At 37.7% G+C, this 23,365-nt stretch overlaps 1 protein-coding gene across 7 annotated transcripts in view; it reads left to right on the forward strand.

The window, feature by feature from the left end:
* The window catches only part of LOC308059783 (uncharacterized protein), a 65,250-nt gene extending 46,488 nt beyond the window's left edge, over nt 1-18,762 (forward strand). For 3 of the 7 annotated variants that reach the window (XM_080377663.1, XM_080377661.1, XM_080377660.1), the window contains exon 4: nt 1-18,762. This exon is cut by the window's left edge. Coding sequence is in view for 3 of the 7 variants with exons in the window: in XM_080377662.1 (XP_080233788.1) it covers nt 7,366-7,478; nt 11,402-11,520; nt 11,919-11,946 (260 nt within the window). In the remaining 4 variants the exon portion in view is untranslated. The other 4 variants (XM_080377662.1, XR_013926401.1, XM_080377665.1 and 1 more) reach the window with 4 other exon arrangements.
* The last annotated feature ends 4,603 nt before the right edge of the window (nt 18,763-23,365 follow it).

The raw sequence follows: 23,365 nt of genomic DNA on the forward strand, positions 1-23,365 counted from the left end.
TTTTTTAATTTCTTCTCTTTCCTCTGAGAATCTCATTATAAGGAGAAAATCTAGGCAGAATCTGCCTTCAGGCTCTGACCAACCCAGAGTCCTTTCATGGTGAAAGCTAGAACTTTAGGCATCTATTTTGGCATCTAACATGATAGCTAGAGCCTGGAGGTATTCTTATAATCGTAATAGAGGCAAAAGGATTCAAGCATTTATAGTGGTGTCAGAGGAACTCCAAGGGTTTCATTAATTTTCTCCCACATAGACATCTGCTGCAATTTTAAATGCTCTGTGTTTTATCTGTCATGGCTTCTAATTTCTTTTTCACAAGAGCACTTTTAGGATAGTAAGTGTCATGCCATGTCTACCTGATCTGTTAATCCTAAATGACAATAGATACTTATTTTTATCAAGAGAAGCCAAAAGAGTGGGATTCTTGCAAATAAATGGAAGGGATCCAGACACTGTAGCTTGCTGGTGCCTAAACTTCTAGCAGGTCTGCACTTCCGTTCATGTTCTTTAGGACTGTTCAGCTACTTTATATTATGCAGTCACTAGATTAAAACACAGAAATAAACAAGCTAGCATCCCAAAAGCAGATTTATCAGGAGAAAATCTTTGCTATTATTGCCTCCTTATTGGATGAGTTCTTTATATCTGTGTAACACCTGATCAAAGTGAAGAAATTACAAATAATTGTGACTGATTATTTCATATGCAAAACCACTGTCAAACTGCTTCCATTTTGAAGGCACTGCCTTCATCAAATCAGTGTTTTGTTGAAGTAAACTAATAACAATATTTACATTGTAGCAGTGAAAACTGTTAACATACTGGAAGCAGGTACGTATATCTTAACACACTGTGTTTCTCATATAGGTATGAAGGAGACATCATAGTTTGAGAAATATGAAGGTGATGATTACTGGTGCCAGACCTTTAAGTAACATTTTCTGGCAAAAGATAGGCATAAAGAGCAATAAAAATTTAGTAGGACTAGTAGGTAACTCTGTTGTAGCTTATCATCCGAGACAATCCTATGGAAAAATAAACAAGAATGTAGGAATACAGGGAATGCACCAGAATCAAACAGGTATTTCTGACAGTGGTTAGAGCCAGAGACTGCACTGTAGGTTGGAAATAGTTGGCAATTAAGCAGTAAAATACTCACAGCAAAGATCTTGCTAATCCTAGGCCATTGGCAGCTGTCTTATGTCTCAGGGCCAAAGTCAAAGTTTATATCCCCTAGACATTTTTATCTTAGGCAGTGTAAGTATAGATATTCTCGGACTAAGACAAGTTAGATAAATGTCAGCATTCATTCAGTTCCTACAGTCTTTTAAAAAGATGAGTTTTGCAGTGTGAAGTACTGAAATATAAACTGTCACATATTATATTCTATACATCCTCACCCTAATGAATACTGTCCTTTTTGTTCCAATTCCCACATCTTCTCAATATTGATACAGTAATAGTTAATCACAGAGGTTTTTCACAGGTCAGCTTCCACTCTATATTTTCCAGAGACTGTTCTCTCAAAAAGAATAATCTTTCTGACTCCTTTTGTGTGTAATATACTAACGGAGGCTTTGGGGTTACTATTGATTTCATCATCCTGTGATGCTTAAGACTCTCAGGTTTGCAGTCATTCCTAGGCATCTTGATTTAGTATACTATGTATGTCACAAAGGAACCATCTTTTTGTGTGCAATGTTGTGGACCTTTCTGTCTCCTAAAAAACCCTACTCATCTTAACCAGCTTTGGTTTTCCAAATAGGTTTTCCTTTTCTTTCCCATATCTATTCTTTTCTTCACAGGTTTAATGAAGTGGTCTTGGAGAATTCCTGTTATGATATTTATGAGATGACTAACTCCACAAGTGATGAATTGTTGATTATTTTGTTTAATTGAACTGTATTTTGTTCATGCACAACAATAAATACCCTGTAATTTCAATTTCATGTGGAGTTACAAGTGTTACAGTAAAATGTATAGGTACTCAATGGGAAGATTGAGGGGAAAAAAAAAAGTTGTGCTTAATACAGGATTAGATAGATATATTGAAGACTTTGTGTGCCATGCTGGCTTTGAAAACACTGGTCTCTCGTGGTTGTACAGCCTTGTGGTTTTGGTGGAATTTTTCGTAACTAAATAAGCCTAGAAAAAAATTTCAGTTCTTTAAACATAATCTTATTATATTAAAATTTTCACCTTTCCAGATCTTGATCTGAAAAAAACCAGAAATACATTACAGAATTATGTCTACGGACTCTTTAAGTGTCAAAAATCTGAAGCTCCTGATATTTTTTTGGCAACCTTCAAAGAATTTATGTAGAGAGGCAAATGTGAAAAGCATAGATGAAATCCAAATGCTCCAAAGAAAATGCATCTCTGTAGTAAATGAAAGACTTCTACTATCTTTAATGTTCAAATATTAAATGCACAATGCAAAATCCTCAGCATCAGTTCTCCCAAACTACGTAAGTTTCAGAATTCACAGGACTTTCAGAAAAAAAATCATCCTCAGAACTGTCTCTTCTTTACAAAATACCATTGAAGCCTTAGGGATGGTCTTTTGTTTGCATCTGGGGTAAAATGTGTTGATAATGTTAGAAGTTATATGCCACAGAAATAAAACGTATTATTCTCACTAAAAATCCAGTACTTTCCTTTTAAGAATGGTATAAAGGCAACATGACTATAGGGCATTACTAAGGCATGGCAAAGTGTCATGGATATTTTGGGAACCATTGTCTGCTTTACAAGGTATTATATACTTCCCACTTACTTTCAAGATATCTGCTTTAATTATATTGTAAACTCCTCAGTATTTCACTGTTAAGAGCTAGCCCAGTGTAAGTAAAATACCTTTATAAAACTGAATTCTTTGTTAAGAATTTAAGGCTACAGCCTCCATTCCTGTTTGGTTTGATTATGAATACATAATTAAATGGAGGTATTAAACATAGGAAACAATATTTATTTCTTATATAAAAACTTAATTTCATGCATCAGAAGTTGCTTCTTCCCCTTTTTGTCCACTTCTCCATGTCTCACTAAAGCAGTAATTTTGTGTGGAGAGATTTTTAGATGACAGCTATTACTAAGGGCCCATACAGGTAGTTATTTTTATCCATAATATATTCCTCACAGATTACCAGTTGTCATTAATCTGCTTGGCTTCCAGCAGTTAAACCTAAAGACTCTATGTATTGAGGAAATGAAACAATGGCTGGAAAGCTGTTTATAGGAGAATGTCTCAGATTTGTGTCCATTTAGGATAGAATGGCTTGAATTTTTCACTTCAGTCCAGGATCTCATACCAAAGTGATTATACTTATCCTGATTTCAGCTGGGACAGAGTTAATTTTCTTCCTAGTAGATGATATAGTGCTGTATTTTGGGTTTAGTATGAGAATAACGTTGATAACACAGGGATGTTTCAGCTGTTGCTGAGCAGTGCTTACCCTAAGGCAAGGGCTCTTCAGTTCCCGTGCTCTGCCGGTGGGCAGGGGCACAAGGAGCCGGGAGGGAGCAGGGCCAGGACAGGTGACCCGAACCAGCCAAAGGGATATTCCATACCATAGTACGTAATGTTCAGTGTATAAGATGGGGGGAGTTGGCCAGGAGGTGCCGATCAGTGCTTGGGAACTGGCTGAGCGTTGGTCAGAGGGCAGTGAGCAATTGCATTGTGCATCACTTGTTTTTTTTTCTTGAGGTTTCATGCCTCTCTCACTCCCCTTCTCATTATAATTGCTGCTGACAATGGTGATGATGGTTATCATCATTGTATTTAACTTTATTATTAAATTATTCTTATCTCAACCCATTAGTTTTATCTTTTTCTCACTCTCCTTCCCATCCCACTGGGCATGTGGCTGCATGGTGTTTAGCTGCTGTCTGGAGTTAAAACACAGCACACTGCAGTGTACAATAAAAAAATAACATGCAAGAATCTAGACTTACTGTCCAAGTGAGGCAGTTAATAGGGACTGGAAAAGATGGGATGCCCTTCACCGCCTTATTGTACTACCTTAGCTGCTTGAAAATAACAGTAGTTTGAAGTCTGTAAGGACTGTAGGATTAAGACTGTAATGAGAAGTTCATAATGTTTGTTTTGTTGGATTTAAATATGTATAAAGTTCAGGTTTGCAGGGAACAGATGGAATGAAATAGAACTAATTATGTTTCTGTTGTGCTGTTAAGGTTATATATTACACATACAATCCCCCCCTCCCCCACCCCGCTTTTTCTCTCCATGGGTAGTATACACTGGAATTTGCTACAGAAACCTAGAGACCTGGACTCACAGTGTACAACACAACAAGCAATGAACAGTAATGTTGTGTCTGGAGATACTCAAAATTTATTTCATCTAGCTTTAGCTACATAATAGTTAAGCATCGTGTCCAAGCAAGCCCAGGTAGTCAATGAACAATAGGGAAACTGCTACAGGAAATATCATCTCATCCAAACTGTCCTCAGGATGTGCCAATCTATTTCCATCAACTAGAGGGGGGTCCAGGATAGCTAGCTTGGGTTCAGTGAACAGCTTTTGGGAAATGAAGTTAAATTAAATGAATCCTTTGAGACAACCGGTAATATTTTTGTGTGAGGGATAAACTGTTGTTGCTGGAGAAAGTGTAGAAAAGCTGTAATTTGCTTTGTAATTTCTGCATGTGGATCTGCCATTATGCACAGACAAGTGGAAAGGAGTGCCAAATCAACAGTTTAAGTTCAAAGTACTTATTTGAATCAGCTGAATTTTATCCCAAACAACCTGAATTTCTTTTACAATGAGGAAAGAAAGGAGTGAAGGGGAATACAGTAGGTAGAAAAAAGGTCATTGTAGATAAGAAAGCAAAGAGAGAAAGTCTGTAAGGTGAAAAAATATGCTCAAACTTATTGTTGCATGTCCAAAACAAAACACACAAAACCTATCGTTCCCTTTCCTTAACTCACACCTGCAACCAAAAAGAAACCCAACTGTGTTTCTCAAAAAAAGACCTAGGTGAGAAGCAGAATATTTAGCAAATTTCTTAAGGAGCAAAGCTCAGCTACATTACTTCTACTACCACACTTCTGAAGCATTATGCAGAGTTTCTGCATAGCTCCCCTGGGGGAGCTGCAGAGTTCAAACCCTCTGCACTGTATATTAAATGGAAGGGTTAGTTTGAAGCATTTGATGTATCTGTAAGAAATAGATTTCCTTACTGTTATGTAAGTTACTTACTTACATTTGATGTGCAATGCAAGTGGTTTTCCTGGTTTCGGCTGGGACAGAGTTAATTTCCTTCTTAGTAGCTGGTGCAGTGCTGTGTTTTGGCTCTGATGTGAGAACAATGTTGACAGCACACTGATGTTTTTGTTGTTGCTGGGTCATGTTTGTACTAAGTCAAAGACTTTTCAGTTTCTTGAGTCCTGCCAGCAAGAGGGCTGGAGGGGCATGGGAAACTGGGAGGGGACACAGCCCAGGACAGCTGGCCTGAACCAGCCAAAGGGATATTCCACACCACCTGACATCATGCTGAGTATATATAAGCTAGGGGAAGAAGAAGAGGGGGGATGGGGGGGATGTTTGGCATTATGGCATTTGTCTTCACAAGTAGCCGCTACATGTGCTGGAGCCTTGATCTCCTGGGGATGGCTGAGCACCTGCCCTGCTGATGGGAGGTGGTGAATGCATTCCCAGTTTTGCTTTGCTTGCATGCACAGCTTTTGCTTTGCCTATTAAACTGTCTTTCTCTCAACCCACAAGTTTTCTCACTTTTACTGTTCTGATCCTCTCCCCCATCCCTTGGTGGGGGCAGTGAGTGGGTGGCTGTGTGGGGCTTAGTCACCATCTGGGGTTAAACCATGACAATGGTGAGAAGAAAATATAATCAGTTGAAGAGCTATGATATGAGGAAGGAAATTTTATATTAATTTTCCATTCAAATATGCACAAAGCAGAAAAAAGTTAAGTAAAAGGGTCAAGGAGATGTGATAATTGACTATGAATGGATTAAGTAGAAAAAAGCTCAGTTTACAGGAGCTAAATCTTAAGGTATAGGATGCAACAGCAGTGGCCGAGGAACGACAGCAAAAGACATCATTCTGACATGTACAAATCCACACAACTTAGGAAATATTGTGAAGCAAATCCTTTTTGTAAAATGCTTTCAAAATGTCTATCATGACAATGACAATTGAAAGACAGAGAGCTATTCAACAAAGATGGAGAGTGATAAATGAGGAGTGAGAATGAGGAATAGGAATGAGGAGAAAAGAGGATGCAGGGAAACAATGAACCTTGGAGAGAAGTAGGGAAGTAAATGGACAAGTGTCACAACTGAAAGAAAAGAAGGTAGAAGTTATCAGAAAAACATGATCCTTCCACTACACAGTTACATTTACTTCACTCAGAACTTTTTGTGATTATAAATTGACATTAGTTGTGATTCAAAGGGATACAATATAACTCAAGAACATAACTAACATAACATTTAACTAACATAAGCCACCTTTAGTGCCGTTGAGTTGGATTAGTCTTTAATTTACATGCTGTGGATTAGGTCATCTTGAACACTACATTGGGTTTGGTGATTAAATGCTGGGACAGGTTGCCCAGGCTGAAGTCTCAATTCTTGGAAGTGTTGAAAACCTGACAGGGTACAGTCCTGAGTAACCTGCTCAAGTTGACCCTCCTTGAGCTGGGGAGTTTAACTAGACGATCTCCAGAGGTCCCTGCTAACCTCAACCATTCTGTGATTCTCTGAATGTTCCACCATATCAAGGTGTGAAAGAAGCAGAGACTGCTAAAATACATTTTAGGATATTCATTCTTGTTTCCAGTGAGTTATTATGGAGCTCAGTATTATAATTAAGAATAGATAGGCAGCGAATCATAGATGTGTTTTGTTCTGTGGATTGTTTTTTAAATGAAATGAAAAAATATGGTCCATATTGCAGCTGCTGCAAATTATATCACTTTTCTGCAAGATGACTGTTGCCTATTGAAAGCCTGGTAAGACATTGTTTTCAATCATATTTCTCACTTCATAAATATAAAGAAATTGTTCTTATTTCATGCATATGTATTATTGTTTCCTTTTGAGATGATGTGTTAGATCAGAGTTTTTATTGTTTGCAAGGTATTCATTTTTCTCCTCTATTTTAGTAGGTTTTTATTTGGATTTTAATTGTGAGAGAAAACCCACAGAGATATATGAATATATGAAGCAAATATTTCTAATTTATCATTTTTGGGCTAGTTTTGTATTGGTTTTATTAATCTGATGTTTAGCTTTATTCTATTCTCCATGCTTTCTTTGAAAGAAAAATGTATATAAGGGTATTGCTCATTTATTTTCCTAAACATTTGTTCTCTGTTTTTAGACTCACCATCTCCTTCCTTAAACCTCAGTCGGATACATCCTGAGGATGCTCTCATCAGCAGAGATTCTTTTCTCTCAGATGATATTGTGACTACATGGTCTTTTAAGCAGCAGGTGATGGCATATTTGTTAAAATGGACCATTCATTGTATTAACAAAACAAACTGAGGTATTGACTCATTATGTGCAAGATAATTCCAGTTCATGGCTACTGTTCATATCCTGGCAACCTTTGGTTTGGAATCAAACCTGTAACATGCAATATGACTTGAAATATAAAGAGAGAAAAATTATGGAAGATGCACTGTTTTGGTGTCATTAAACAAACATAATCCACTAGGAGAATAGTTTTCATACTTTGCCTTTTCCAATAATCATTATATTAATCTTTGATGTGGTTTCTGCATAGTCACAAAGAAAAGAAAAAAAGAACCAAACCCCAAACACCTCCTCCAAAGAACTGGAAAATGTAGTAAAATAGCTGTGTGAATTAGGTCAGTCCTAAATGAGAGCTGGGACAGAGCTGTGCTGATTGTAACAGGCCCTAAGATGCAGTGTTATCTTGAGCACATTGCTTAATTGGAGCCTAGGACTAGCATGGTTCTAGTTAGTATGGTTAGAAAAGTCAGAAGAGTTTGAATCTGTCTTCATCCATGTGTGTACACATGTTCATAAAAATGCATTTTTAATTGGGCTAGACAGACAGAGCTGTAGCATAGCTACACAGTCATTGTTCAGATTTCAGTAGCCTGACATATTGAAAGAAGTTAGCTGCCAAACAGAGCACAGAGCTTGTGCAATGGAGTTAGGAAACTGCAATTCTGTTTTTGTAATTGTGTGAGGTCCTAAAACTTTTGTCCTCCATGCTATTTTGATTCATTCTTATATGAAATATATGCACAATGTATCAGAAGCCGAAAGAAGAAGTCACTTAAAAAGTCATGGCAAATATCAATCCTTGTAAATGCCCATTTTTCCACCATCAGACTTATGAATCAACCACAGTTTTAATTTTTAAATTATCTTATTTCTGATCAATGAGTTTAGTTTCACATGAGAAAAGATTGCTGGTAAAATGGGGATTTCAATCTCCCTCTTACATACTAAGTATTTGTTTGTAGACATTGACAAAAATGTTTTGGTCCAGGAAAAAAAGAAATCTTAGTTTTCACAAAGTAATTTAGTTCTCATCAGATCTTGGCAATTTGTCCTTAGAAAAACAGTGGGCTGGTCACAACAGAGCACAGACATGCACAAACAATAGCTGGCATGATTTATGATGTCCTTATCTCGTAAATCTGCTCAAATGCACATTTGTTTAGTTGTCTGCAGAAAAGCATAGGTATAGAGAATCATATTAAGGGATGCAGTTTTATTTGGTGATCAATATAGACAAGAATGCCATGTACTTTCTAGCCTATGATTCCACTGTGTTAGTACAACTTGTCAGTCACCATTTACCATTATTTTTTTAAAGAAATGCTTTTTATTCTATATGCTTTAGTATTTGTGTTGTATTCTAGGGAACAGGGAGCAGAAGGGAGGGCAAAAGAGTTCAAGAGCTATGTGGACTTATGAATGAGCTTAAGATCATTATCATTGAGAATTGTTTAATTTAATCACATGGCACTAACCCAGGAGAATAAAAAGCCAACATCCCACTAACCACTCTGGAAACTTTTGAGCCTACACAACATGGATAGGTTAGATATTTTGTTAAATTAATGCAGGCTTTAAAAAAATTATCCTTATACTTGTATGCTGCATTAGGACAAAAATGCTTTTCAAATAGTTATAGAAAAAACATATTTTACCATGTAAAAAAGAAACAAGAGAAAATATGTCTATGCCTAATCAACATATAAAATTTCATGGTCAAATTAAATGATTCATTCAGCTGATGAAGGTTCCAGAAGGTACTTTTATTCTTCTTCTTCCCTTATACTGTGAATACTTTTTTCAAGTTTTAAAGAGAATTAAAATTAAAATCATCCACTCAAGATGATATTTTCTTAGTGAAGTTTTATTTATGGAACCTTTTAAAACTGATGCTATACAATCTCTTCAGAAATATGACCTTCACTCAAACTTATTTATTCAGCATCTGCATATTAACTGCAAAAATCTGATGTCAGTTGTGGCACAGAAGAGATCCATTATTTTAAAATACTCAATTGCATAAATAAAGGCCTATATTCCATTAGTTATGATGGGAACATATATTAAAAATGTTTTTGTAAAACCTGTAACTAAATTCCTCTGTTTCTCTCCTCTTCACTCCTCTAGATCCCCTCCCCTGTGTTTGCAATGAAGGGTGGAGGATTAGCCAGGGTAGAGTTAATGGTACGGAAAATCATGCAAAATTGTAGCAGGAGGAGTGAAAAACATAACGTTCTACTCATGGGGTTTCTCTTATTCCATGGCAGGTGAAGGATGGGCTCATTAGGTCAAAGGAAACAGAAGAGCAAAAAAACCAACAGAAAATCAGGTTCCTCATCCTCCAGCCCAAAGCAAAGCTCTAGCAGCAACTGGCCAGTCCACCTTGTGTGAGCAAGCAGAAAAGTCTCTGAAAGTGAGTGACTGAGGACTGACAGATACCCAAAGGGAAAATGGCACTTCCCACTGTCTCGATGACCATATGGGTATGTGAAGTTACCCTCAAACTTTTCCTTCATATTAAAAAAATAAATAATAATAATAAAAGCTATTTTCTTCAGGCAGCTTGTTTCTCCATGTATTTTGTGGAAATAATTATTTCTAAGAAGCCAAAGTTAATCATTATGTGGAAGCTAAATAGCATATTTCAGGGCCTTATAAATCTCAGGGCGTGGCTAGGCTGCTAAACAAAAGAGAGCCAAGGAGTAAGTGTAAGCACGTGATCTCTAGCTATTCACCACGATTAACTGTCAACTCACTCCCTCAGACTGCTCCAATAAACTCTCTCAAAGACAAACCCTGAGCATGCTTCCAGACATCATTCACTTCAAGCACTGCTCCTGAAAGCAGTATGAATGATCTTGCACTGGATTTTGTTCCCTTTCCCCTATACAGTTCTTCAATGCTTCCCCAGTAGGCTTTGCACAACCTTGTATCCTAAGATACTTAACATATACCTTCAGCTTCATGCAATAAAAACACTAATCCTGTCTGATGCGACACACTTCTGTCATTGTTTTTGACAATCTGAACAGGAAAAAGTATACAAAAAGTTGTATTTTAGTTCTTCAAGACCATGTCTTGATTCGGAAGACAGAGACAAATACTGACTAGTGTGGAGGCTGCCAGTTTTCTCTATAGGGAGCAGGCATGAGAAGAGTGTGAACATGAGGCAGTCTGGCTCAGCTAGCCTCAGAAGCAGGAAATAGACTGTTCCTCTTCTATTTAGCAGAATAAGACAGTGCTGGCAGTGATTTTGTCTCTTCTCACTGACACAAGATAGCATGCCGGAGACATCACTGATTTCCTTAAACTACAGTATCATACTATTTTGCTATATTATATTTCTTAGGCTGCTGTCCCTTCTAAGTTGTTCTGTTACAAGGTAAGTGGAAGGTAATGGTGTTTGAATGTACTGGTACTTTCTCAATGGTGCAATGCTCTATGAAGCAATAATTCTATCTTTTTTCTGCTTGCCTAGTTACTCCACTGTGTTTAATTTATATTTTGTTTTACTCCTCCAATGGATTGTTTACCTCTTTAGATTCTCCCCTCCTGTACAATGACAAAAAATTTCCAAGGTGCCCACCTCTCTTTGTGTTCCCATCCTCTGCCAGCCTCCGGGAGCTGGCATTACATTGTTTTAAAAGATACCAGCAATCAGTTACTTCTCGCTTCTTTGAAACCACATCTGGGCTCACCTTTGAAGTTTGGCCAAGTAGTGTGATCCTTGAAAAGCTGTGCCCTTCAGTTTACTTAGTCCAGCCAGAAAATTTGTAGTATGAGCACAACAAAACAAATGTAATTGAGGTTTTGATGGGTAATGTAATGTTGTTCAGAGAAAGTCCTTTGGCTAGCATATGCTGTGTTTCCCTTTACAGTCTAAAGCCAACATGAATAAACAACCTTCACTCCATTCATCCTCTGAAGATACTAAGCAGATCTTCCCTTTCTACTGGACCTCTCCCTTTGTGATACCATCTGCAAATTTTTGGAGAACGTAAGCAATCACATAAAACACAATACTCTGTTACATACAGGCATTTTATGGAGATCATTTTTTTATGTTATGTTTACATCATGGTTTTCAGTAATGTGAAGACCATACTGTGGGCTCATGCAAGTGCATGGGAGGTGTAGTGCAAAGTCCCCCATGAAGTTTGTGATACAGGTAAAACAGCTTTAGTATAGGTGGCATCAGTCCACCTGAAAAGCTGTTAAAAATAAGAAAGTATGCACCATGGTATGACGCAGGAAATCCTCATCATCTACAAGTGGGATTTATTCCTTATGGTGAAAATTAGAGTGGCCAGGGGATTTCTTCAGATTTCCAGCATGATTTAATCCTATATTTGTCTGAGAGCAGAATTCAGTGAAAATGCTCTTCCCTTCTTCCAGCTGTACAGAGCAGACGTGGTGTCATTGATGTACACAGTTCTCACTGCAAAGAATTATTCCTTCCTGAAGGGATCATCTCAGAGCACATGAGTGTTTGGCTGAGACTGCTTCTATACTGCAACCATCCATCCACCCATGGCATTCAGTCCAGATTTGACCTGGAAATCTCTGAATCCCAGCCTGCTATTTTTGTAGTCAGTTTTTAAACTATATTTTTGTAGATTTTCTTCAACGAAGACTGACATTTTAACAAGTAATTTCAGACTTTCACCAAGAACTTGGCTATTTCAAACGTGTTTTAGATTTAAGGGCTGATAATTTCAGCGTTTTTAGAGAGATGGTTATTTCAACTAATCAATATCTTTTTTCCTTAGTTTCCAATTATCATTTCTTTTAGAGTCTTAGGGACTGTGAAATAGTGCTCATTAACATGTCAATTACAAGTCCATGCTAAGAGTTCATCAGCTATGAAGGTTGCAATCCTTAGTTCAAAAATCCATAGTGAATATGAAATAATAATAAAAAACAGTTAAATATGAATGTTGAAAGAAATCAGATTAGATGAGTACACTTCTTTAAGACCTAGAACATCCTCAACCTAAAGCCTTTGTGATTTTTTGCTTTTCTGAATGATTGTAGGCTCTTTATTACTAATTTCTGCATTGGCCACTTTGCAAAACTTTCCAATTATTTCTGATGTAAAGTAATACTCCAAAGTCCAAAATTTGCATTGTATCAAGAATGGGCAGGAGTGAAATTTGATTGATTTAGTTGTAATTTATGGAAGTTGGACTTCCTTCTGAATAGTATGCCACAACTATTTATTAGCAAGCGTAAGGCAAGTTCAGATTAGGTAGCCTAATACTAATTATAGTTTTGTTCTGAGATGAGTCAGTGGAGCTCAACAAAAAGAAATTCCTTTTTATTTTCATTAATTCACAGCATCTGGCAAGAATAAGACCATGGATATTACTTTTTGAATTATTTCTGTTGTCAAAAGCAGATTTTTGACTGTGAAAAGAAGTTGATGGTATCCTGCTTTTCATTGAAAGCATTTGTATTGGTCAGTTAATCTTCAGCAGGAAAGTGAATTACACGTGGATGCAGTTGGTGTAAAATAATATTCTTACAGAATTCTTCCTCTTTTCACCCCTTTAAAAACTTTGAAAATGAGGGCTGTGTCAATGGAAAATCAGGCCCCATGACTCCTGTCCCTAGAAGAGAAACTCTTGCCTGAAAAAAGAAACTATGCCACTGGAGATAATTTAAAATGTGTTTAGTGAATTTATTTTCTGCTGGAAAGAGATAGAAGAGAAAGGAGAAAAGAAGATAAAATAACAAATTTAGAATTGTGCTTTTACCATTTATGCTTATGCATGCTATGAGCTTTTTCAAAGGAGAGGGTGTTGTTACTTGCTAAAGTAAGATAGAATAGATAAGGAAAGCAGAGATTTTTTTATGCAAGATTGGTTGTCTAGTTTAGACTGTTTAACCCAGCTAGGAGAATGTCTTGGGATAAAACCAAGAATGTGCTTCTACTCATATGCCAATAGGTAACAATTATTCAGCAGTTAGAAATTCTTGGAGTCAAACAACCTAAAGTCCAAGCCCAAATAATGAAATCTTTAGTGCTTTAAAACTGATTTCAAATGTCTAGTTTAATATTTACTTGTAAAATTTCAGAACAGCAAGCACCAGGAACTTGCTGGTGTTGTAGGTTAATACACTACCCTTTATTCCTTACAGACACAATTCAGATCATGACTGGATCCCAAGTGAAAATGAGACTCCTAATTCTAGGTTAGTCAAGGCTAATTTTTTTCTGTTTTTTCATACCAGCCAGTTAGGATTAGCATTCTGTCTTCACAAGTCCAGGACCAGAGAGATGCACGGCAAGCCAGGTATGAAGTGAATTGCCAGCAGTTCTCTGGAGATACATGCACACCTGCTTTTGTTACCTCAGGTTCAGGGTAGGATTATTAGCATCTCAATTTCCTGAGCACTGTATTCACTCATGCATTACTGAGAAAAAACCGAAAAGTTTCACATATGTAGAGGGGTTTAAAACTGTTCCATGTTACTTAGCAATATTGAAGGGCTGGCTAGAACAATAGAGAACAGATTAGAATAAGAAAATAAAGAGAGACTTAGTTTCAAAAAGCTGTCAGCATGGCGAAGAGAAAATACAATTAGAAGACACAGAAGTAGAGAATCAGAGCATGTACGAAACCTGGAGCTGTGACAAATTACATTATCTGCAAAATAGGTACAGTTGGTCAAGTCTAAGGTTTGGTCAAATACTGTGGAAGTAATACAATTTGGGATAAGAATTTGTTGCTGATTTCTTATGTTCTTTATTTTTATAACTTTTTCCCCCCTTTTTATTCTTTCCTTCCAATGCTGAACTTAGATGTGGAAATATATGGAACTTAATGAAAGGGAAGTTCAGAAAGGAAATGTAAATTCAATGAGTCTGTTTGAAGTATATGTCTTGAAAAAATATCTAATTTGGTAATCTATTAAAAAATTTAGCAATCTGAATGTTTAAAAATATCAGGGACAGTATGCCATTCCCTTTATCTAGTGAAACACATAAGAAGTACTAATGATTCTACATAAAGTGGATGATGCCGCTTTTCACTAATAGTGCTCCATATCGCATAAAAGAGAATGTATTTCTTTCTTAAAAGAAAGAAGAAAAAAAAATCACCATGATATTCCTCTATTTTTTTCTCTTCAGGCTGAACAAATAATGCTACATGTAGATAAAGGCCACCTTCTTTATTATTTATTTAGTTATGTTATTGTGTTTTACAGCATCATTTAATAATCTGGGTCTGATTAAGTGCTAAGCAAACACAGAATTGAAATATACCCCAAGCACTACAAAGATCAATACACTGATGCAAAGAGAGAAGCACAGGGAAAGAAAGGGGCAGTGTACAGGTCTCGGTCAAGCAGGAGCCAAGGTGTTTAATGCTTTCTGAAGAAGGTCAATATGTTAAAATCTATAGCTTAGCCTTGATGTAACTAAGTTATTAGAGTGGGACAAGTCACAGATGGCATAGGCCACTCTACAAACTGCAATTACTTGTTCTTTCCTGTTGAGGTAGGTTTTTTGGTCTGTGTTTTCTCAGGAAACCTTCCCAGTCATGTTCTGCTATTGGACTTGCTCATCTGATAATTGTGAGATGATTCTCAATTAAAATTTTAGGATACATCTCTCTTAATAAACCTAAATTGTGAAAAACAGTATGAGGGTTTTTTTGTTATATTTGTGGTCATAATCCAAACAGAACAATAGAATAAAAGAACAGCTGTCTGGAGGATACAGTTACAGGTACCTAGTTAAGGCAGAATAGAGGTTTTGGAAATATGGCTTAGCTGTAATCTAACTAAATGTAATCACCCTTGGCTGCACTGACCATGAGGTGGTGGAGGTCAGGACCCTGTGTGGAGGAAGCAGGGTAATAAAGTAGGATCACAACCCTGGCCTTCAGGAGACCTAACTTTGGCTTCTTCAAGACCTACTTGGAGGAATCCAGTGGATTAGTGCTCTGGAAGGTAGGGAGTCCAAGAGAGCTGGCTAATATTCAAGCATCACTTCCTCCAAGCTCAAAATAGGTGCACCCATAGGAGTAAGAAATCAAGCAAAGGGGGCAGGAGGTCTGCAGGGATGAGCAAGGAAGTTCTGGTAAACCTCAAATAGAAGAAGGAAGTTTACAGAAAATTAAGAATGACAGGCCACTTGGGAGGAATATAAGAATGTTGTCAGAGCATTCAGGTATGTGACAAGGAAGACTAAGGTCCATTTGGAATTAAATTTCACAAGGAATATCAAGGATGGCAAGAAGGTCTTCTTCAAGTACATCAGTAGGAAAAGGTTCGTAAGGGAAAATGTGGGCTGTCTGCTGAATGAGGTGGGTGCCCTGGTGACAAAGGATACAGAGAAGGTGGAGCTACTGAATGTCATCTTTGCTTCAGTCTTCACTGCCAGGACTGTCCCTCAGGAATCCCAGACCCTGGAGGCAAGAGAGGAAGTGTGCAGAAAGGAAAACTCCCTTGGTCAAGGAGAATCATATTAGAGAACACTTAAGCAAACTCAACAGTCACAAATCCATGGATCTTGATGGGATGCAACCCTGAATGCTGAGGAAGCTGGCGGTTGTTATGGCTAAGCCACTCTCCATCATCTTTGAAAGGTCATAGAGAACAGGAGAGGTGTCTGAGGACTGGAGGAAAGCCAATGTCACTTCAGTCTTCAACAAGGCCAAGAAGGATGACCCAGGAAACTACAGGCTGGTCAGCCTCACCTTCATCCCTGGAAAGGTGGTGGAACAGCTCATCCAGGAGATCTTGAAGCATATGGAGGAAAAGATTATGAGGAACAGTCAACATGGATTCACCAAGGGAGAATCATGCCTGACCAACCTAATAGCCTTCAAGGATGGAATGACTAGCTGGGTAGATGAGGGGAGAGTGGTGGATGTTGTCCACCTTGTCCTCAGCAAGGCTTTTGACACTGCCTCCCATAACACCTTCATAGGTAGGCTCAAGCAGTGTGGGTTAGGTAGAGCAGTGAGGTGGGCTGAGAACTGGCTAAATGGCAGAGCTCAGAGGGTTGTGATCAATGGTGCAGAGTCGAGCTGGAGGCCTGTAGCCAGCGGTGTTCCCCAGGGGTCAGTACTGGGTCCAGTCCTGTTCACTTACTCATCAGTGACCTGGATGAAGGGATGGAGCATACCCTCAGCAAGTTTGCTGATGGTACAGAACTGGGAGGAGTGGCTGATATACCAGAAGGCTGCGCTGCAAGTCAATAAGACCTGGACAGACTAGACAGGATGAGACAGGAGAGCTGGGTGGAGAGGAACCTCATGAAGTTCGACAAAGGCAAGTGTAGGGTCCTGCACACAGGGAGGAATAACCCCATGCACCAGTACAGGCTGGGGGCTGACCTGCTGGAAGGCAGCTCTGCAGAGAAGGACCGGGCAGTTCAGGAGGACAGCAGGTTGCCCATGGGCCAGCAGTGTGCCCTGGTGGCCAAGAAGGCCAGTGGGGTCCTGGGGTGCATTAGGAGAAGCATGGCCAGCAGGTCGAGGGAGGTTATTGTGCCCCTTTACTCTACCCTGGTGAGGCTGCATCTGGAGTGCTGTGTACAGTTCTGGGCTCCCCAGTTCAAGAGAGACAGGGGACTACTGGAGAGGGTCCTGCGAGGGTTACAAAGATGATTTGAGGACTGGAGCACCTCCCTGATGAGGAAAGGCTGAGAGAGCTGGGCCTATTCAACCTGGAGGAGAGAAGGCTGAGAGGGGATTTTACCAATGTCAATCAAAGGCCAAGTGTCAGGAGGAAGGGGCCAGGGTCTTTTCAGTGGTGTCCAGTGACAGGACAAGGGGCAACAGGCACAAACTGCAACACAGGATGTTCCTTCTAAACAAGGGGGAAAACTTTTTTACCTTGAGGGCAACAGAGCACTGGAACGGGCTGCCCAGAGAGGTTGTGGAGTCTCCTTCTCTGGAGACATTCAAAACCCACCTGGATGTGACTCTGTGCAGCCTGCTGTACGTGAACCTGCTTTATCAGGGGGTTGGACTAGATGATCTCCAGAGGTCCCTTCCAATCCTGACCATTCTGTGATTCTGTTTGTTGATGGCACTCAGTCACTAGTAGATGCAGAGAAAACACTTCTTTTAAAATAGAAGTCAAATTGTCCTGAAATTCCTACATTGAATTTCTTGTGTGTTACTAAAATAAGGAATTTTTTATTTTCATAATATATATTGGTGGATCTTGTGGCCAAGGACGGTAGAGAACTTTGCAAACAGAAATGAGCAAGCAAGTACCAGAAGAAGAAAACAACCCCAAAAAGCTGTAGAGTAATACTTGTTCATGTTAATCTGAAAGTCTAGCTGATTTTTCACTTCTCCTTACTTTATTTTTAAGTACACTTTGAAACCTTGATAAATGACCAGGAAAAAAAAAAAAAAAAAAGTAAAAAAAGTAAAAAAAAAAAGACTGTATGGCTTGGGACAAAATTATTTTTCAGAAACTTGGGAATCTGAACACCTCATTTGTTCTTCTTTCTGGTGGTATCAAAGGGGATGAAAAAAACCCCAAAAACCACACATCAAAAAAACCACAAAAGATACTTATGAATAAAATAAAAACATTTCCATTCAAAGAAGTGCCTTAAACTATTGAATATTTTTAGTAACATAAACCTTTCTTACTCTCAAATAGCCTGTGAAATATTTCACATTTAACTTCTCATTATACCAAACCTTAAACATTGTTTTTCCAAGATAAAACAATTTTAATCATTCAGAATAGACATTTATTTTTTATTTCTGCAGTTGTTTTTTTTCCCCAGCAGAGTTCTTTGCACAGAGTTTTCTGAGACACAAAACTTTGAATCCATAATGAAGTGCCATTTCTGTGAAGTTGTATTTCTATTTAAGAGTTCAGGACACTCAAGCTTTTGTCTACATCCTCCTGTTTCAGGAAAAGCCCATGGATGGAGTAAACCCTTGAGGGTCATACATTCAACTATTTGAAACAAGTATATTTTTTTTTCAGTGAATTTACAGTATAATATAAAATGGGGTACTTTACATAACATTCTATTTATTAATTTATTTATCCATTTATTTATTTATTTATTTATTTATCTATTCATCCATTTACATAATATTTTTTATAGTACAGGTTTTCATTTTTTGTTGTCCTAAAGAGGTAACTTCAGTCTGGAAAAAGCTGCCCTGTGCACAACTACATGGGAAGTGAGGACCGAGAAAAGGAGAAACTTCTAAGAGACAGGTTGGAGGAGAAACCAGAGGAAAGAACTAAAAGACTACATTTAAGAAGTGCGAATCAGGGAAGTAAAAGAAACCCAGCCTGTAGAATGAGAATTCTTATAACTGCGCTGAAATTTTCTTAGAAGATATTAAGAAACCAAGAGGCAAGGGATGTAAGATGGAGTCAGGAAATGAGATTTCAATACATAAACTGTGTATGCCTTGTTGGTGAGTAAGATAAAAAGAAAATTGGTAGTGTTGCAGGAGGTGGGATGGTTTTTTTCTGGATGTCGGGAGCAAGAAAGCAATGATTGAATACTTTTGGTAAAGTTTTAGGTCCTAAGCTGTAAATTTTCTTTCCTTTTTTCTACCCTCCCCCCACCCCCCATCCCTGCCTGCCTTTCTTTCTCTAGGCATATTACTGGGATTCTGCTGATAATCCTGGGTAAGCTACTCCTACTTTATGGTTACATGTGTGGAGAAGCAGACTTCCTACCAGCTCCTTCTACTGCTATTGTAGTAGTGTCTCTCTATCACAGAATCACAGAATGATTTGAGTAGGAAGGAACCTTAAAGATCATCTACTTCCAACCCCCCTGCCACAGGCAGGGACACCTTGCACTAGACCAGGTTGCTTAAAACTCCACCCAAAATGGCCTTCAACACTTCCAAGGATGGGGCACCCACGGCTTCTCTGGGCAAACTACCAGTGCCTCACCACCATCACAGTAAAGAATTTCTTCTTAATATCTAATCTTAGCCTACCCTCTTTTAGTTCAGAAACATTACTCCTTGTCCTTTTGCTATAGGCCCTACTACAAATTCTGTCCCCATCTTTCTTATAAGCTCCCTTTAAATATTGAAAGGTTTCTACAAGGTCTCCCCGGAGCCTTCTCTTCTCCAGGCTGAACAACCCCAACTCTTTAAACCTGTCTTCAAAGGAGAGATACTCCAGCCCTCTGATCATCTTCATTGCCTTCCTCTGGACCTGTTCCAACAGGTCCATGTCTTTCTTATGTTGGGGGCTCCAGAGCTGGATGCAGTACTCCAGGTGGGGTATCATGAGAGCGGAGGGAGAGAATCACCTGCCTTGACCTGCTGGCCACACTTCTTTAAACGCAGCCTAGGATATGGTTGACTTTCTGGGCTGCAAGCACATATCGCTGTAGTCTCAATGCTAGGAATTCTAAATGTATAGGATGAGAAGACACTAATGAAAAACTGTAAAAATTAATTAAAAAGCCCATAAAGTTCTATTTATGCATATAAGAATATGGATTTTTTAATGAAGTACTCAGGAAGTAACAGAACAAGTAATAAGTTTTATGTTCTACCATAAAAATAGAAATCTGAGACTTTCACCAAAATAAATTTTACATTTCTATTTCTGATGAATCATGTGATTTTACTGCACTGAACTTTTCAATAATAAGGGGATTCCTGCTACATTGTGCAACAGAGTAGTTTTCAGTTGTCATACATTTAAATAAATAAAATAAAATAAATGAAGCATTTTAAATGAGAGGTATATTTAATACTACCCTGAGAGTTTGATGTTAATAATAATTTCATGGTGTATAGATAGGATATGGGTCAGAAGAGCAAAAGAAGTTAAATGTATCATGCTACTGTCACGTGTACATCTGAGATATAGGTATGCTTATGTAAATGTTTAGTGTTCAAAGTTATCATAAGGAGTTGAATCAATAGCTCATATCCTTCTTTGAAATACTTGCCTCATCACTCAAAACTGTTTTGATTGCCTAAACCATACACATACACACAAACCTGTCCCAAGCAGATACTAACGAATGGGTTCCCAACAGACTCTGAATTTGATCTAAGAAGATGAACTGCTATTGTCATAACTGAACAAAGCATATTTCTCCAAAGTATCCTTTCATGTGTTGTCCTTGTCATGGCTCTCAGAAACTCTTGATGAGCTTCTCTTTCCAAGAGATGTAAAGTTTGTAGAAACAGGTAACAGAAAAACCAGGCAGTCTATCAGACACAGAAGCCGCCTGAAACAAAGGCTGTAGAAAACAGAAGGAGAAAACCTCAAGCTAAACCCAGGCTGGGAACAAATATTCTGAGTCTAACTTCATTATGTTAATTAGCAAGAGTGTAGAGAGAAAAGAGCAGTTAGCACCGTGGCGCAGGGGGGGAAGTTAACAAGGGGGGCAGTGATAAGGTCATTAGCTCTTGTGCAACAGGGAGAAGAGACAAGCACTTATTGCCTGTGAAACAGCACTGCATTAGCAGGAGCCGAGATGTGGGGTAAATTTCAGGGGGCCATAAAACTAATGTTCTGAGAGTCCAGTCTTTGTGTAGAGAAGTGTATAACACAAGTCTGTAAGTATTTCCTTCATTATCTGGTTACATGTCTGCATGAGCAAGTACCTTTACATTGACCATGGAGTCAAAACAAGATTTTTAAACACAGTTTTTGTACAGCGAGTTGTATAATATTGCATTACCACGTAATAAGATTCCATACAACATACGGTTCTATATTTCACAGGGAATATATTGTCTCCACCAAAGTACTACAAGTTGCTTTCAAAACAAGTTTAACTCCCATTAATGAAACTGATTTAGTGTATTTTGTATTTACACTCTTTTTGGAAGACTCAACAGATTTAAATGTCTGAGTCATATGTAAGTCTAAGTATTAAAACGTTATGATCTGCCCTAGGTGATAAAGTGAATCAGTTTACAAAGTAAATGACATCTAGAGCCACTCTAGCAGTCATCTAATGCTATGAACACATTTTGGGGGCATGGCATCATTTCCCAGAAAATGACACAGAAGCACAAAGTTCTCCTGGAGACCACAATCGGCTGTTTATTAGTGTCAAAACAGTGTATAACAATGTGACTTTGTTTATTCCAGAATTGCCTTTGTACTGTACAAGTATTGCATAGCATTATTTGACAAAGAAGAACCTAATATTTTGCCTGACTATAGTACAGAACTTTCAAATCAAAGTACTTTGCTCTTGAAAAATGAAAGAAAAGCAACATGAATGATTCTGTTCTAATGAAGTGCATGGCTTCTCTTGGGAATAAAAATATGATAATTCATATAACCGAAGCATTCCATGTAAATTGTCAGCTATTCAAATTAAAGAAGTAACTAATGAATAACTGCATGCAAGATTGCATGGTGATTAGCAGTACAATATTTAATATCAACTGATGTTATCAATCATTTCCCACTGTAATTACTCAAGGTGTTGAATAGAAAATTGCTTTTAAAGTACATTTCAATAAATGAAGTATTAATTATTACAGGAAACTTGTGAAACAGCCTGTTGCCACATAGAAGTGGGCAAAAAAGTTTTCCAACCTTATGAATATTTTTAAGATTTTTTAATCTGTATCAAAATGAAACAAATGTTTTCTGAAAATTCATGTGCAAAGTGAGTAAGAAATAAAAACAGCCCTTAAACTCACCAGGCGTCTGACAGTGAACTTGTCAACAATGTACAAAAATGGTGTCAATGGTCAGCCACAGGCACATGGCTTAAACAGCGCAATATTCACTCTCAGAGATAGAAATGAAACATCAGTTGACAGATTGAAAGTATATATTTTAGATATGTATATGTATGTAAAGTAAGGCATTTATTTTTTTGCAATGCACAGTTTAAACACATTAAAGTGTTACGTTCTTACCTAAAATAATGCATTTATGCGTTTGTGTATCTAATTATTTATTTATATATTTTGTGGTAGTATTATTTTCTAATTATGTTATCAAGTTAGTGCATGCTAACACTCTTCTTTAAGAGGATGATAGATAATATCCACAGTAACAAGAGCAGGGCTACTTTTCATCATATATTAGTAAAATGAAGAAACACTTTTCTTGGAATCTGTGAAATCATCCTGATGTAAGACTATTTGTATGATCTCTCTTAATTTCACCTTTTGCAGGTGTTCTATTTGATTGAGTTAATCATTAATTAGAGCTGGGAGTTGAATCTGAGTTTCTTTTATCTGAGGTGTATGTAAGTGACCACCAGATTAATAGATATTCTAAACTGGCAAAGTGGTAAGGGATATGTTCCTTTTTGGTTTTGAATAGAAATTTCATCCTGGAGCTAAGAGATTTTTTACAATATAAATTTAAACCGAACAGCTAATTTTTCTTTAAGTTCCAGATTTGAAAACCATCTCTGTGTACATGAATCGTTTTCTATAGATTTTATATTAACAGCAGGTAGGAGTGAGGTGGGGAGGAGACCTGTAAATCAACAGAAAACCACTCTGCTGATTAATTTGTGTTTCATGACATTCTTTCAGAGTATGAAAGTTAATTTGACTTCATGTCCTTGGAATGTGCTGTTTGTCTCTCAAACTAATTTCTTTTTTAATTGCTATCACAGAATCATAGAATGGTTGAGGTTTGAAGGGACCTCTATGGAAATCATCTTGTCCAGCACCCTGCCTAAACAGGGCCACCTTAAGCCAGTTGTCCAGGACCATGTCCAGATTATTTTATATTTTTCATACATATTTCTTCATATACTTTTATTTCACTACTTCTTTGAAATAAATCCAGGTGGTTTTAAGTGTTTGGTGGTTGTTTTTTTTTTTTTTTTTTTTTTCCTAATTAATTAAATCCAAGACCAGACAAACTATTATGAA

The sequence above is a fragment of the Falco punctatus genome (assembly GCF_963210335.1).
Source record: "Falco punctatus genome assembly, chromosome: 2".
Taxonomy (NCBI): Eukaryota; Metazoa; Chordata; class Aves; order Falconiformes; family Falconidae; genus Falco; species Falco punctatus.